Here is a 17,600-nt window from a genome sequence, read left to right on the forward strand (position 1 = left end):
GAGGGAGGTGTAGTGACACCTGCAGCTGGGGAGGCAGGTGGAGAGGGAGGTGTAGTGACACCTGGGGCTGGGGAGGCAAGAAGCTGCCACATCAAAAAGGCCTGAAGAGTTGAGACTTTGTGTGGTAGAGCTTGTGGGAGAAACTAACACCTTGGGTGTCAGATGAACCCAGGTTTGAGTCTTTCTCTGGCACTTACTAACTGTGTAATTTAGGCAAGATACTTCTGCTTTGTGAACATCAGTTTCTTCATCTGTAAAAAGAAGTTAATCATAGTAGTTCCTCATAAAGTTGTCATAAAAATTACATTTAACGAAAGAATGTTTGATAATTATTTAATTCAGTGAATGGCACACAGTATGCTATTAAACCGTTGTTACTGTCGTCACTCAGTATTACTAGGACAGACTATTCTTTCAAGAAGCCAAGTGAGAAGAGAAGCAGAGAAGGTCTAACAGAGATCAGAAGACAATATGATGATCATGAACCAAACATAAAGAGAATTGGCTACGAAGAGATATTTCTACCATCCCACTTCTATGCTTGGATTCAGACAATTAACCGTGAAAGCCTCAACAGACAAACCCTGAAATCTCAGTGGTTTAACTTAATAAAAAAGAGGCTTATTTCTCACTCACAGTCCAAGGCAGGCTGGGGCAGATCTCCCACATGGCTCTCCCAGTGGAAGTCTCTGGGACCTCTGCTGCTCTGTCTTGTAGCCCTACCACATGGCCCACATGGCCTGCAAGGCTACTGAAATAAGGGGAAACAAGCATGGAGGTGGCACATGGGCTGTTAACAAGCACTTGTCAGTGCCATTCACATTTAGTTTGCCCCAGTTCCCCCACTGAACCCCAAAAGAGTCTGGAAAATGAGGAGAAGAGCAAGGACACATGGTCAGCATTGGCAGTCTCTGGCCAGTCTACACAGCCTTCCTCAATGTAGATATAGACACAGGTCACCAGCCTGAGAATTCTTTCTCCCTTGACCAGTGCTAGGATGGCACTGCCACATGCTCTCAAGTCTAGACAAACACTCTCCCTTTGGTTTGGACAATGCAACCCTGGGCATATTGCCAAAAAGCCAGATCAGACTGCATAGTATATTTATTATGCTTAGATCTCCTCTCTGTTCTTAGATGTTGTAAGTATGTTTGAATAGGGAAATTGAAGTTGATTTAATGGTGAAATGAAGACAACTTGCTCAGTGTTTCTTAAAGTATATTCCTTTATTTCTGATACTAGAATAATCTTCCTCTTCTTTCTTCTCTATTTTTTTTAAAAATAAGTGACTTATAAATATATTATATGGTGATATTAGAAAATGGAAAACTATTAAAAAGAAGAAAATAAATAAATCTTATTTACAATCACACTTTCCAGTCATTATGCGTGGAAAGTACTGAATTTAGCAACACCTTTCATGCAGCAGAAAGCACTGATTATATGAATGGGTCTAAGAATTTTTGCAATAAGTCACTTAACTTTTTTATTAACCCATCACGGAATCCACCCCTACACATTTTTCCTACACGATATGTAATAATTTCCCAAGAACTAGCATTCCAGGGCAAAAGAGGCCAAATATGACAGGCAACAATTTGTCAATCCTTGCTTAGAGTGGTCTCCTCCATCTTATGTTGCTGAGCTCTGCTGACCCAGAACTAATGGCAGAAGGGGTCACCAAGGTCTGAGGTCACACACTAAGCTGCCATCAGAGGCAAGTGTGATGAGAAGTCCTTGTCTCAGGCTTCAGACAACTTTTGATCTGCCCACATATCTGATGCCTCTGAAACCTGGATGTGTCACTTCTGTCTACTTGTATATAATCTGTGAGTACAGTGGGCTGGGGCTGAGGAATTTCTGATTCATCCAACTACTCAACCCTTCATGGCAAGATAAGAAAAGGTCATCTTACCTGTTCCCTAACCCTGGGCAGAAGTGGTGTGGTCCCAGACGGATGGGTGTCTCAGCTTCTTAGAATCTTTCTAGAAAAATGGAGACTTTAGAGGCTCCCTTTGACAGCCAATCCTATGCAAATTTCTCCTGTTTCAATTTAAATCCTTTTTTACTTTTTTATTATCAATGATCAGAATTAATAAACTCTTTCTTGTGTTTGAAAAAAAAAACTGGCTAAAATTATGGGTCAAGGGGAAAATCTCATGAAATAATGGAAAACATAACCTTGAGCTTTTAGCCAGCTGGTTACTCAGGCTTACTGACATTGCCCCTTCCCCCTTGAGAGAGAATGAACTATAGCATCTCTTTTCAGATAGCACAGAGAGTTTGCCATTTTTCCTACACAGGACACCAGACTCCTCTATCTGTTCATCTGGGGCTGGTGCCATCTCGGTCATTCACCAGTGCCCCCACAGCCTTGTTCCCCATGGAGTAAACACCTCAGTTGTTATTATCCTCTGTGATTGGTTTAGGGAAGGCTCTGTCACCCAATTACCTCCAGGTGCTTTCTGGTTACTCTATGAGGATCCCTTAGTCCAGGCTCCAGGTTATAACAGAGGGCACAGCAGTGAGCCTTGTCCTAAACTAAGTGCCAGTCTGTTTAACATTTATCCTGAATGTCCCTGATGCCAAGGCCTGGGCTTAGCAAGGAGGGAGCAAGGGAGGGAAAGATAAATCCTGATGGACTGTCAATCTGATGGGGGAAGTGGGACACATACTCAGACTCAGATCAGAAGTATGGTGATAAAGTCGAATGCCACATGGATACCAGAGCAATAGAACAGGAAGGGGGTATTCTAAGAGAAGAATTGCAGGCACCTTCTGTTGGAGGAAAGAAAATTGGGTTAGATCAAAGAAGGACACTTCTGAGTTTATATGGAAGAAAGATTTAGAATCTGGTTCTTAATTTCAGATTAAAAGAGCTTTCCTCAACCCTTCTCGACAGAGGCAGATTAAGGTCGTTTGAGGCCCTGGGCACAGAAGAAAATATTGGGCCCCTTAAAAAAAAGAGAAAGAGACAGGGAAAATAAAAATACATGTTAACCATATTTTTAAATAAAATATATTATGTACTTTTAATGTTAAAATTGCACATAGGAAACCAAACTTGGTGTCATTAGAAAAAAAGTGTAAAGTTGAGGTTTGCGGGGTCCTTCAGAAGTCGGGGTCCAGGGTGTGTGCCCCGATGCGCCTGCTGTTAAATCCACCTCTGCTTCTTGGCCTTGTTCCTAAGAATTGGTCACATATTGATACAGAATCAGAGATGCTAGGGCAGGAAGTATCCTGATCACAGGTTCCTTGGGTTGAATATTCCTAAAGCTTTCCCGTGCTATTACCCCAGGCCGTCTTCTTCCTGCCTCCCCAGCTAGTATCTCCAGAAATGCTTTTTTTCAGAAACATTTCAACTCTGGCCCAAAGTCACCCCAGCACTTGGACCAAGGCTCTCAGTAACCTTAAGTCTGTCACTGTGTCCTGCTTCCCCCAACAGACTGAGAGTTCCTTGCAGGTAGGTCAGAAGTCTCAACGCTCCTGACTTCCTTCCAGCACTCAGGACAGAACCACCCTCATCCAGAGCCTACGGAAGCAGCAGGAAACAAGCTAACAATGATTGTCTGGAATGTTCTTGACCCTGGTCATGTCCCAAAGCAGAACCAACCTGGACATCTGCTTCCCTGTACCTCTTTCTTCCCCCACACTCCCAGAGAGGCCAGACCCACAGGAAGCTTCCACCAGAGATCTTGGCATGATAACCCCAGTAATTGGAGGGCAGCAAGTGGAGATAAGGCAGCCAAATTATTATAATGCAGAAGGTGAGCAAAGCAAATGCAGGGTTTGGGGATATTTTATAGGGCATTTATGGGAAATTCAGGGAGAAAGAGACAAAAATCTTACAGAAGGGATGGTTATTTCCCAAATGGAGAACCCAAGAGGCCCCATGTGGCCTAAATGATCTTTCCGACCTACAAATTAGGGTGACTCCACACTGTCAGGCCTGCTGTATTTAAGGGGTGAGTGAGGCAGAAGGTCCAGCCGCCCTCTGCTTCCTCTCCTGCCTCCCACACCGCACGCATCAAGCTGCTGCACAGCGCATCCTCGCAGCCATGAGCCGCCAGCTAAACCCTTACACTGGTGGGGAGCGCTTGGGCTTCAGTGGCTGCTCAGCGGTCATCTCAGGCCGGGTCAGCAGCAGCTCTGCCTCATTCAAGGCTGGCATCAAAGGCACCACCGCTTTTGGCAGCAGGAGCCTCTTCAGCCTGGGCGGTGGTCAGCGCCTGGCTCTGAGCGCCTCCACTGGGCGAGGAAGTGCTTTTGCCCTGGGCCACTGCAGGAGCACGGGCGGCCGCCTGGGGGGGTTTATGAGCACCGTCTTTGGCAGTGCCGGGCTGGAGCCCGCGTGTCCGTCCGTGTGCCCGCCAGGTGGCATCCCTCAGGTCACCATCAACAAGAGCCTCCTGGCTCCCCTCAATGTGGAACTGGACCCCAAGATCCAGAAAGTGCGCGCCCAGGAGCGGGAGCAGATCAAGGCTCTGAACAACAAGTTCGCCTCCTTCATCGACAAGGTGGGTCTTGGAGCATGTCCCTGCATTGATATTCACTGTACACAGGGATGCTCGCTCTGTCACTGACAGCTGCATGGGAACTTGGGGGAGTTAGATGTCCCTCTGAGCCTTCCTTTCCTTATCTATGAAATGGACGCAAAAGCAGCTCTTACCTTTTAGGGTTGTAATGAGGCTGTGTTGGATGTGTATAAAGTGCTTAGAACAGTACCAGGCACACATTCCCAAGAAACCAAAGCTTCATTCTTTCTTTGCAGAAGAAGACCCTGGGGCGAGCAAAGGTGGATTTAACAGTGGGCGCACCGGACATGTGCCCTGCGCCCTGACTTCTGAAGGGCCCCGCAAAACCCAACTTGACACTTTTTTGTAATGACAAGGGCCCCAATATTTTCTTCTGCGCCTGGGGCCTCAACCAACCTTAATCAACCTCTGGGGGAGGGGGTTGGTGTCTGGGCAAGAGATTCGTGGAATGAGCCCTGTGAGGACTCACAATGTCAGACAAGGAAGTGGGGACACACATCCAGGACAGTGGCACCAGTGGGACACAGGCCAGCAGGTGTTACAAGACATGATGTTTGGTGAATAGAGAAGGACTTGGAGGTAAGAAGTGGGATAAACTTGTAAGACAGGGAGGTTTCTAGGGGAAGTGTTCAAAACTATCCAGAAGATTGAAAGAAGATTCAGAGGAGGGCATGTCCGGAGACATATGTGAGTTGCGTATATGTGTGAAAAGGACCCAGAAACTGAGGTAACAAGGAAGATGTCTCTGGAGAGTCAGAGGTAGTGACCACAATGAATAGAGAGGAGATAAGGAATGGACTCTTCTTGTCTCCCCTGAGGACAGAAGGTTTAGATCATGAATGATAAGGGACATAATACTAACAATAGCTGACACTCCTCAGTGTCTGGTGCTGTCTCAGTGGTTCTTGTTTAATAACATGCAACCCATGATTCTGTTATCATTCTGCTATGCAGATGAGGAAACTAAGACAGAGGGAAGCTAAGAAATGTGCTCCAGTTGACAGAACAGGCAGCAGTAGACTGTGTCCTTCTGGCTATGCCCAGGAAGAGGAAGGGCGTGATTGAGGGGAGACAACAGTAGTGGAAGAAACAGAGCTACTGTCCCAGAAAACGGTTGTCCTTTTCTTCCTCTGTCTGTTCTTCCCTAGCATGTTTTCTTCTCTCTGTCAAGCTGACAGATAGCTGAAGAGAGAATGCTGGTGTGTAGCAGAGTGCCTGAGTTTATTTAGTCCAAAAATGTGAAATCTTTGGTCAAGTAGGAAGGAACCTTGTCAAGTTGTGATAACCCACTTTGAAAACCAAAGAAACAAACCAAGAGCCAAAAGGCTGCACACTAGAAAAAACATGCTAACTATCAGAGTGACTTTCTAATGCTACCCCTATCATTGTTTCTGCCCTGCTTCCCATTTCCCTTCACTCTGAAAACACCAGAATTTATAACAAAAGAAGCTCCCTCAATCACATCACTCACAGTGGCAGTTACAGCATTGCATAAATCCACTTCTGATTTCTTTTAGACTGGATCTTATTTTTTTGTTCTGGAGGCCCAGATGCGCGTGCTCCCTTGGCTAAATCAACTCTTTAACGAGTCTTGCTCTTTCGCGCTCCAGTCCTACTCCAGGATGACTGCATTTGATTTCCAAGGCTCTCTCTCCACTCTTGAGGAGCAACAGAATGAGGATTCCAGGTTATGACCACCTTTGGGTTCCAGGTGCGGTTCCTGGAGCAGCAGAACCAGGTGTTGGAGACCAAGTGGAGCCTCCTGCAGCAGCTGGATGTGAACAACTGCAGGAAGCACCTGGAGCCCGTGTACGAGGGCTACATCAGCACCCTGCGGAAGCAGCTGGAGACGCTGTTGGGGGACAGGGTGCGGCTGGACTCGGAGCTGCGGAACATGCAGGATTTGGTGGAAGACTACAAGAAGAGGTGAGTGGAGAGGCAGAGAATATGCCCCTGGAGGATCTTGATTTGGAGCCAGCATTTTTGCTTTCTTAGATCTTTTGCTGATCCCATTGCAATTTCCTTTCCTGTAGAGGAAAGAGAGAGATTTAGACAGAATGAGACTTAGGAAGAGAAGAGAGCTACCCAAAATGTTCCTCTGATTTTCCTAGGAAATGGTATGCTCAAATTTTAACATGGAAATGGAGGAATGGGAGAAAGAGAATTGTGTTAAAACCAGATGGACAACCCAAATGGTTTTGCAACTCCTCCCAAGTAAGATTTTCCATGGGAGTTCCCAGAATATAACACACCACCCCAATCTTAGAACAAATCTTAAAGCTAAACAAAAATGAGTTTTTAAAAGTTTGTTTTTATGATGACGCATGTCTGTCCTGCTGAATGCCACCATTAGAGAAAAAATACTTGGGAATGTACTTGGAACCAGAGATGGTCCCCCCACTCCAAGTTGAGCCAACGGCACGTTTGGGCTCAGTGTGAACTGATATTTGGGCAGTTTGCCAGGTGCCAAGATTTCTGGGGAGAAATGATTCTGCCACAATTCAAGAGGGGGAGATGGTGAGAGCTGAGTAATGTCTCTTGTTCCACACTTGATCTGCCTGTTCATCCTTATTCTGAACCCCCCCCCACACAAAAAAAAGCAGAACTCTGTCCTGAGTCCTGCATGGAGATCCTGAGGGAGGAGGTGACATGGTCCTTGACCTCCAAAAGCACATAGATTGTGAGGACGGGCTCAAAGAACACTTTCAGGTAGCTCCTAGTCCATGGGAATGAGTTCAGTGTGAGCTGAGAGTGAGTGGAAGTAAGATGGGAATATTGGAGCCCTATGGAGATTTGAGCAGGATTCTGGGAAGAAGAGAGAGTCAGAGGCATCCAGGGACTGTACTTTCTTTGAGTCTTTCAGCGTGAAAAGACCAGGTGTTTTGGGATTACCACTTACTAGTCAAGTGGCCCTGGGTGAGTCCCTTGATCCTTGTGGACTTTAGCTACAAAAATCAGACACTGATACCTGCCTTGCCACCTACAAGAGCCGTGGAGAGGGAACAACCAGATAGAAAGGTATTAACAGCTCTCAGAAGAACCGAAGGGCTAGACAAATGTAAGGCATTATTTCCTCGATGCCAGCAGACTTGGATTTGGGTCCTAATTTCACTATTAACTAGATTTATGACCTCAGGCAAGTCTTTGCCTTATTAATAAAATAGAACCTACTTTATGGGGTTGTTGTGGCAATTAAATGAAATAATGCGTATGAAGACTTTAGCGCGATGTTTAGCCTGTAGTAAGGGGTAAAAAAAAATTGGCTGGTTTTATTATTATTATTATTATTATTATATTATTATTATAAAATTAATTTCATTATTATCTTGTTGTGGGTTGTCAGCCACTCTATGATACATCATAAAAGAACCTAATAATAAGACATCTTTGTGTTAAAATTTTCAGTGCATTTGCTTTTCTATAAAACTATGATATTTTGGAAGACAGGCAGTCTGGGTCTTAAGTACCCTTTTCTACTCTGACAGTGGTCAAGATTTTTCTCATAAACACTCTAAAAGAATTTTTAAGTATCCACAATAATAAAAATCTTCTCACGATTAAAAAAGATGAAAAAATTTATTATGACTTTACATCATTGCAAAAGACATAATTTCAAACATATTATGTATATTGCTATTTAAAATTATAAGAACTACATTAATTCATTTAAATATGTCCAACTGAATCTAGGTGTCATGGCAGTTTAATACCCACCATCATTCAGCTAAATAATGGAAAGCCACAAAAATTATTTTTCTATGATGTTACTGGCTCTGATTCAGTATATTTGATTATTTCTATCACATTGATAATCAGTGAGGCAGATAAATAATCATAGTGTATTTCATGGAAAATCTTTCTTTTATCTCAAGAGTAGAAAAGCAATAATTTATTAAAAATACAAAAACAGTTTATGTGAACAAGCTTGCTTTAAACATCATAAATTTTACCCTAATCCTTTCCTCATTAGAACTTCAATTTTCATGCCACTTTCCCCACATAATTTCATCTCAATGTGATGAATTTCATGCCTCCATGTTTTTTGTTAATCAGCTCAGCTGCCACAACATCCACCTGTAACTTAACATTTTAGAATTTTTCTTATGATCATATATTTTTAAATGTCTAAAGCTTTATTTTGGGTTGAATTATCCAAACTATTTGTTACTAATTTTATTAACTAAACATTAAACATAAAAAAAGTAAAAAGTAATTTTGGAAATAATTTCTTATCGAGTTGAATGGAGCAAGACTTTTTTTTCCCAAGTGGCTTATCTATTTATTTATGAATATTATTCTTGCTAGAATTAGACAAGATTCTAGTCCTGACATTTTTCATTTTTATCTAAGTGCTGGGAAACTTTGTTCATTCAAATAGATTTTAATGGAGGGAATTTTACAAGAATGGTATTACTCAGTTCTTTGAATGCCTTTCCGGTTTGTCTGCTTTCTATTCTTTCTTTCATAGTACTTATCATTTTCCAACATACTATATAATTTATTCGTTTATTATAGTTTTTGTTTCTCTCTCTCTATGCTCCATGAAAGCAGGGATGTTTGTTTTGTTCATTGATTTATCCTCAGTACTTACAAAGTACCCTACAGTCAATGTTTGTGTGTCAAAATCTCATTATGACTCATTACTAAGACTCCTTTTATAAGAAGCTGTCAGCTGACAAATCAGTTTCTTCCTTATTTTTATTGAGGACAAAAATTGCAAAACACCCAACTTGCAAAAAGGATTTGTTTCCTATTCAATACAATCATTTACCTTTCAAATTTCTGGGAAGTTTTTGAAAACAACAGTTTTACCAAGACAATTAAATGACCACTGTTGATACAACATACTATGTCCCTTAGGGCCTCATGCTAAATCCAATAGACCAGAAAGGGCTAGAAACATAAAAACATTGTTAGTGTTCAATATACCTTTGCCAATTTTTTATTTTTAGAAAATAATGTTTCAGTTTCACTTTTTATATGTGTGTACACACACACATTTCCAAAACTCCAGAGTTGCGGAGTTAGCTCATTCAGTTTATAGAAAATATCTGCCATCTAACTTATTTGAAAAGCCAGTTTTCCTTGTCAAACCAGAAGAAATTGCTTTCTGTCAGAAAAATATAAATATGCATTTTGGGGCCTATTATAAAATCTACTCAGCAAACAGCTAAGAAATACATCTTGTAAGTAGATTGTTGAAAGCATTCAAGATTAAAATGGTGTTGATTTAATTTAATCAATATTTTATTATTGTTTTATTAAATAATATAATTCTAAAATAAGATAAATTAATATGCAGTCTCATATTACAATTACCCATTGTAATGTGTTTTTTAAATTATAAGTTATTTATGAAATCAATAGTACTATGAAATGCATTATTTTTCTTTTAAAATATGTGTATTTGTGCATTAAACTCTGATGTTTGGTTTCTATAAATAAATAATGAAAAATTATTTATAACAAATAAATGTCTTTAATTTTGATAGCCACAATGACCAAACTTTTTAATGTATTTTATGAAATAAGAAGATGTAAACTGATAAAAACTAACTGGCCTGCAACTAGCATATACTTTTATTTCTGTTAATAGGAAGAAGGTAAGACTGAATAGTTTCTAAGATAATATGAGATAAAGATTGATTGTCGTAAAAACAACTATTTCATAATGTAATTTGATAAAAAAGTTTTCAATTATTTTTTGAATAATAGACATGGAGTCAGAGATAAATCATATAATCTGTTTTCTGTATTTTATCCAGTGTAATGAGAAAAATCTGGCAGTTTTCAGAAAATGTTCTGGTCCCATTCACTAACATGCACTTCCTCAGCTTTCCAACAAGGCTATTTTATTTTATCTATTCTATTCTATTCTATTCTATTCTATTCTATTCTATTCTATTCTATTCTATTCTATTCTATTCTATTCTACTCTACTCTACTCTACTCTATTCTACTCTATTCTATTCTATTCTATTCTATTCTATTCTATTCTATTCTATTCTATTCTTTTGGCAGCCAGTGACCTGCCTTCAGATGGAGTAAAAGCTGAGAAGATTTGCTCATGTTAAAGTGTGTGAAAAAAAGCCATTTTCTGGCATTAATTCTTTCTTTCCAATATTCTGTTTTGTTTGCTCTCACAAATGTCCTATAATACTTTCTTTGACAATAGTAAGGGAAGAGATAGTGAGGTCTTTAAGTGAAATGATCAACACTCTACCTCCCCAATCCACAATGTGTTTGTATTAAGAACATCTCACCCCAGCTAAATACCTATTTAGAAGACCTTGCTTCACCTAGAGCAGACAGATGTATAAGGAACAGGTGTAACATACAGCTGGAAGGTGGGATAGTATTTTGGTTGATGCCTGTGAGGTTTTGCATGCTGAGCTAATGCACAGTAGTAAGATGCCAGGTGGAAGAGGAGGGGTGCATCTTTCTGCTTCTCGGGGAGAGGGTAACTGTGAAAGGGAGATGGACAGTGGAATCTGCATGATGTCTCTCTCATGGCTAAATTCCCAGGCAGATCAATTAGGGCAGACTACACATGAATTAAGGAACTAAAAATTGATTTCTTTAAACCTGTCCTTCTCACATTCCCTTGAAGAAAGCTATGTATGACCCCAGGGTACATGAACCCCAGTTTGTAGATTACTGGCCTGCATCTCTTGGCACAGAGGTGATCAATGACTGCTCAGTGAGCATTTGCAGGACTGAACTATCCCAGTGGCCGTGTGCTTTTCTTTCTCTTGCCCACGCAGGTATGAAGAAGAGATTAACAGACGCACAGCTGCTGAGAATGAGTTTGTGGTGCTCAAGAAGGTGAGAACAAGAAGGACTGGAGGAAGCCTAGAGGGTGCCCTCAGCACTTGGCTGAGGAAAGGGACCTTCAACCCCTTTGGGCAGGGTGACTGGGATTCTAATTTTCCAGCTCCTCTCTCCAAATCCCTTGCATGGTCCCAGACTGAGGCATTTGCCACACTTCCAGTGCACCACTGCACACGGCACACTGGATGGTTTGCTTTCAGGAATGGGGCCTCCCTGTGAAGCATGGTGTGAGGGGAGTGGTGAGAGTAGGGAACCTGAGGCTCCTTGTGGCAGGGAGGAAGGGAAGGGAAAAGGGAGGGAGGGAGGGAAGAAGGGAGGGCAGCTGGCCACTCTCTATTCTCCAGGACGTGGATGCTGCCTACATGAACAAAGTTGAACTACAGGCCAAGGTGGACTCTTTGACAGATGAGATCAAATTCTTCAAGTGCCTCTATGAAGGGGTAAGGACCTTGGTGACCGCCTTGTGTGGTCTGCCCCTCTTACAAGTAGTTTCTAGTCCATTGCCTAGATGGTTGTATGGATCAAAGGTTGGCAGAGAAGCCTTTCAACTTAGTGCAGTTGAGGGCCTACTATGTACTGAGCAATGAGGTGGACTTTGAGAAAACCATGCTGGAGAAAAAAATGATCCAGGAGCGGTCTAGAGAAAGGAACGTCACTGGGAACTCCCTAGAGGACTCGAGTGCCACATATAAGATGTTTAGACTTATAGTATGGGTGAAGGGTGACTTGCTGCAGAGAATGGGAATAAGGTTGAGAGCATTCCTGAGTGCATGGTGGAGAGAGTGTTCCCACATGGACAAAAAGCTCAATGCATGCATTTGACCCCCAGCAGGCACCGACACTGTTGGGCTCTGCTAAGGAAAGCAGAAGAGGACAGTGAGGGTTCTAGCAGGGAGGATCAGGAGACATGCTCTCCTCATGGGGAGCTTGTAAGTGGCTCCACTCCCTAACTGTCTCCCAGGAGATCGCTCAGATCCAGCCCCACATCAGTGACACATCTGTCATCCTGTCCATGGACAACAACCGGGACCTGAACCTGGACAGCATCATTGATGAGGTCCGAGCCCAGTACGAGGAGATCGCCCTGAAGAGCAAGGCTGAGGCCGAAGCCCTGTACCAGACCAAGGTGAGCTGTGTGCCAGGTGTATCAAGGCCCAGTGATCACAGCTGCTGCCTTCTTATCATGTATAGAAATGTGTATGTATGTGCATGTGTATGTATGTGTATTTAGGCTGGGTGGAGACCTCCTCTATCTCGAAGTTTGGCTTCGTGGAAATGCCTCCCTGTGGCTCAGGCAGGCCAACCACAGTCTTGACATATATTGGGGACATGTATGGAGCTCAGCCGTTCGCCCACCGTGGCCCTTGCTGACAGCAGAGGCCATACCAGCCACGGCTCTGACAAGATTCTGACACCATTTCTGTGGATAATCCAGATGTCTTGGTTTTTCTTTTTGTCCCTAACTTTGTCAAATAAGGACAGGTGACCCTGGCCAGTGGCTCAGTGTATCGAGTGCCAGCCCAGCACATAGATGCCTGGGGTTCAAGTCCCAGTCAGGGCACACAGGAGAAACAACCATCTGCTTCTCTTCTCTCTCTTCCTTCTCTGCCTCTTTCCCTACCACAGCCAGAAGTTTGATTGGTTCAAACATGGCCCTGAGTGCTGAGGAGAGCTCCATTGGTTCGAGCGCATCAGCCTTAGCCACTAAAAATAGCTCAGTACTTGAGCATTGGCCCTAGATGAGGTTGCCAGATGGATCCTGGTTGGGGAGCATGTGGAAATCTATCTCATTATCTCCCCTATTCTCACCCCCCCCCAAAAAAAAAGAGAAAAAAGAAAAGAAAAAGGACAGGGAATTCTAACTCTGCCAAGGCTCTCACATTGGAGAACCTGAGGATTCTTCTGACCTGGGGCAGGGCCTTTCGATCCAGAAGGAAGGAATTGTCTTTCTTCTCCTCCCCTTCCCTCTCCCTTCGTTCTGCCATCTCTCGCCCCTTCTCCCTCCTTTGATTGTGTCTAACTGCTTGGATACTGAGAATAGCATATGGCCTTCCCCCATGTTGAACAAACACCCTTGAGAAGTGAATGCTCAACTGTCTTGTGCTCCTCTTCTTTTGTCCCCCAACCTCAGATCCAGGAGCTGCAGGTCACGGCAGGCCAGCATGGGGATGACCTCAAACTCACCAAGGCTGAGATCTCAGAGCTCAACCGGCTGATCCAGAGGATCCGCTCAGAGATAGGGAGTGTGAAGAAGCAGGTGGGTCCCATGCAATGAGTCAGCTCACAGGGTTTATTTAGCACCAATCTGTATAGGACCAAATACGGAAAAGGGTCAGTCCTTCAGGCATTTATAATTCATCAGGAGAGAACAGTCTGAGTTGATATGAAAGGATGAAATACCCACCCAGTGTGTGGCACACCCACAAGTACTCTAGGAGTCCCAGGGGCTGGAGCTGCTGGCAGGAGGTGGGATTGCTCTGGAATGGGAGGCAGAAAGGGGGAGGGAAAGGGGCTTGGTAAGGGAGCCAGCAGGAGCAATGGACCCGAGGTGGGCATGTGCATGCTGTGTGTGCAGGGACGAGAAGCATGGCCCCAAGCAGGTCCAGATGGGTGGAGTAGCAGAGAGCAGGACAGTCCTGGGTCAGAAAGGGTGGATTATGGACACCTTCAAAGCCAGCACTGGGGTTGAGACCCAATGCAGTAGGTAAAAGAGAGGCATTAGGAGGCTTCCCATGATGAAGCTGTGCTGGAGGAAGGAGGGTCAGGCAGTGAATTTTAAAGAATGGCAGGAAAAGAAGAGCCTCTCGCCCTAGCCTTGGCCCAGGGCTCGGTTCTGAGTGGTGTGCCCGTCCCAGTTCCAAGGATGGGAAGTGGATTTTTTGGGTAAGGCAGCTGGGTCCTAGATGTCACTGAAGCTATGAGCCACTCACACAAAAGCTGTGGGGGTTAGCATGGCTTGGGGGTTGCCTGCTAGAGGAGGATGACCCAGCTGGACAAGAGTCTAGAATTTTATATGACCGCGGATCAGCTGCTCTCTTTGGGATGAAGCAAATGTGACTCTAGAGGAAGGGGACACACCAGAAAGAGAAGCCAGATACTTGGATGCCACCAAAACCTTAGCCAAGGGACCAGAACACACAGTCAAGACAAGAAGGCTCAGGAAGCTCCCCCCCCCCACCCTCACGTCCCCCGCAGCTTTCACATGGATGCCACAGAGCCCCACCTGCAGTTTCCTCCTGCAAGTGTGTCTCCACCCAAGGCAGATACTTGTCAGCTTGTCAAACCCGTCAGTTATCTTCTAAGGTTGTTGCCGATTCTCTGTGAAAGTTTGGAGGCCAAATTCTCAGTGTGGCAGGTTTATTGGACAGACATTTTATTCACAGAAACTTTATTAGTCCTCAATTTCTCTTTCATGATTTACAGGATCTCACAAGACAACCTTTACTCTGTGAGGCAGAATTAAAGTCAGCTACCCAGAGACTTCAGGGGTGGCATTAGAATTTTATAGCCCCTGTTACAGACCAGGAGGGAGAGGGCAGGGGCCATGTGCCCAGGTGCCCCCCTTCTCAGTGCCCTTCTCCTCCTCTCTCTCATGGTAAGGACGCTCCACTGCATGCCACGGCATGGGTTAGGGTGAACTGTGCCTAGAGTTAGGGGAAGAACAGATTCTCCTTTAGTGAGGTCCAAAGGTGGAGAAACCAGGAGGACCTCAAAGAATTTACTATCAGTCAGAATTTACTATCAGTCAGGACCAAGTGAGGAGAGGACTCAAGTCTGAGGGGAATCTCAGAAATGAGCTTTGACTCCAAGCGCTGAACTCGTTTGCCCCTCAGTGCTCCACCCTGGAGACAGCCATCGCTGATGCTGAGCAGCGGGGCGACTGTGCCCTGAAGGACGCCCGGGCCAAGCTGGACGAGCTGGAGGCTGCCCTGCACCAGGCAAAGGAGGAGCTGGCCCGGATGCTGCGCGAGTACCAGGAGCTGATGGGCACCAAGCTGGCCCTGGACGTGGAGATCGCCACCTACCGCAAGCTGCTGGAGGGCGAGGAGTGCAGGTGGGGCTGGATGCCTTTCCTCTGGAGCAGTTTATCCCTGCATTAGTAAGAAGGTTGAAAGAAAATAGTTCGGTTTTGTTCAGGTCCTACTGAGATAAAACTTAAAGGAATGAGCTTGACATGGGGCAGTTGAAAAGACTAAAATTAGACAACAAGAAGAACTGAGTTATAAAAAAAATCTCAAAGAAGTGGGAAGAGAGGAAGTATTAATGTCAGCAAGGTTTGAGAAATAGAGCGTCACTGGGCCTTTTGTGATGCTCTCTTAAGAATGGGTGGGAGAGGGGAGGATGACCTCCAAGAGTCGTGTATTTCAAGGTCACTCTGGCAACGCTGGAGCCAATGAGGAAGTGAGGTCATTCCTCTTAATTGTCTAAGACTAAGAGTGTAGCTAGAGGGAAGTGGGAGCACAATTATTCCACACATCAGATAATCCCAAAGCTGCTTTGATTGAGAGCTGACTTCTTGTGGCAGATTTTTCATCTCAGTTCTCCATTTCTTAAGAGGTCCTGCTGAGGTGTATGGGAGGAGACTGAGATGGGGTGGAAAGTGGGACATTCTGAGAGGAGAAGCTCATTCACAGGAGGCTCCCTGGAAAGATGGATTTGTGGAGGGTTTATCTGCTCTCTTCTCCCTCTTCAGGATGTCTGGTGAATATCCCAATTCCGTGAGCATCTGTAAGTATCCGCAGTACCAGTTCTGCCATCGGTCACCCACCATAAGTCTATGTTTCCCTAAATTCCGTGACACCAAAAAGAAGTCAGAATACTAGAGTGGGCTCAGGGCAGATTTAGGGGCACATAAAGGAAGCTGGGTTTAGTCTCCAAGGAGAAGCAGTGGGTGGAGGAAATAATAATATGAAATACAAAGTACAACCTGTAGAAAATCAAATGATACTCAACAGTGAGTCATCCAAGAGTCTATTGTAAAAGTAATATTTAATGGCTACATTCAATTCCTACTGAGGCCAGACCCAAATAAAGACCCTGAATTACAGTAAAAGGAAATAATGAAAGAGATCACTGAAGTCCCCTCCTCCAGACTTGCAGGCTGGAGAGAGTAAGGGGCGGTGCTATCTTATGAAGGCAGGGACTCCTGCAACCCTCAGCAACAGCACCCAGAAGTGTCCGTGATGACCTTTCTTCATGTGGCCCTACCCATGGGGACATTCACTGACAGAGCCTGCAGAAGCTTAAAGTCCAATAGTGATAGAACAATACAGACGGAGAGGAAAAGGTCAAATACAGTACATGGGGCCAAGTGTATCAAAAATGACCAGTTGCTGATGACAATCTCCGAGTAAACCAAAAGTGCACAACAGAGAGAATCTGTCTCAATGTGCAGCCACCACAGAGGAAAGAACGAAGGGAGTGGCTGGGATGACGGGGCTGGGGTCTTCTCTCACCCATTTCAGCTGTCATCAGCAACACCGGAGCTGGGGCAGGAGGGGCTGGCTTCAGCGTGGGCTTCGGCGCCTCCAGCAGTTACAGCTACAAACCTGGGGTGGCGGACGTCAAAACCAAAGGCGGCTGTGGCAGCGAGTTCAAGGATCCCCTTACCAAAACCTCAGGCAGCAGCTGTGCAACCAAAAAGAAGGCCTCCAGATGAGCGGCACGAAGCGGCAGAGCCCACCCATCTCCTCTCCTCCCTAGAGCCCCTTTCCAAGTCAGGAAGTGCTGCCCCTGTTAGGGCAATCCCCGTCCCTCCCCCTCTCCCTGTTGTCCTCAGCTGAGTGACACTGCTGTGCAGGAGGTTTAGTCATGGAGTGCTCAATGACCTCTTCCTGGACCACCATCTTTCATTGGGTCATTTCCCCAAATGCAGAGATAAGACACATGTCAGCATGTTTCCTTGTGACCAAGAACCACCCTCTATATCCCCATGTGCCTTTCCTGGGCCCTCACCGCCAAGGGAATCTCTATGTCCTCTGGTTGGGGTCGTGTCCAGTTCTCTACTTCCCCTGCAATAAACGCTCAATGTCATTTGATTCTCACTGTCAATCTGCTGCCCAGGATGTCAGTATCTGCACTGCCCATCTAACTATTCTTGGTCTAAGTCTTGCTTTCCTCTGAGTCCCTGGCCTGACATGAACAGACCTTTGCTCTCTGGTCTGGCCAGGTAGGCACGGGGTGAGAGCTGCTCCCAGTAAATGGCTAAGATTTGTTACTGATGTGCATCCGAGC

At 44.7% G+C, this 17,600-nt stretch overlaps 1 protein-coding gene across 2 annotated transcripts; it reads left to right on the plus strand.

Annotated features, from left to right (window-relative positions):
* Nucleotides 1-4,058: 4,058 nt before the first annotated feature.
* On the plus strand, nucleotides 4,059-17,025 carry KRT72 (keratin 72). 2 transcript variants are annotated; one of them, XM_066353652.1, is made up of 9 exons: nucleotides 4,059-4,517; nucleotides 6,247-6,461; nucleotides 11,300-11,360; nucleotides 11,711-11,806; nucleotides 12,328-12,492; nucleotides 13,498-13,623; nucleotides 15,200-15,420; nucleotides 16,060-16,094; nucleotides 16,832-17,025. In XM_066353652.1, exons 1-9 carry the CDS (start codon nucleotides 4,059-4,061, stop codon nucleotides 17,023-17,025), a joined length of 1,572 nt encoding a protein of 523 aa, XP_066209749.1. The 2 variants fall into 2 exon arrangements, with proteins under 2 accessions (XP_066209749.1, XP_066209750.1); XM_066353653.1 differs by lacking the exon at nucleotides 13,498-13,623.
* Nucleotides 17,026-17,600: the final 575 nt, after the last annotated feature.

This window comes from Saccopteryx leptura, chromosome 1 (assembly GCF_036850995.1).
Source record: "Saccopteryx leptura isolate mSacLep1 chromosome 1, mSacLep1_pri_phased_curated, whole genome shotgun sequence".
NCBI lineage: Eukaryota > Metazoa > Chordata > Mammalia > Chiroptera > Emballonuridae > Saccopteryx > Saccopteryx leptura.

Coding starts and splice junctions, on each gene's coding strand:
- KRT72 (XM_066353652.1), top strand. CDS start 4,059: ATGAGCCGCCAGCTAAACCCTTACACTGGTGGGGAGCGCTTGGGCTTC. Junction 6,462..11,299: donor GTGGAAGACTACAAGAAGAG/GTGAGTGGAGAG, acceptor TTGCCCACGCAG/GTATGAAGAAGAGATTAACA. Junction 12,493..13,497: donor AAGCCCTGTACCAGACCAAG/GTGAGCTGTGTG, acceptor CCCCAACCTCAG/ATCCAGGAGCTGCAGGTCAC.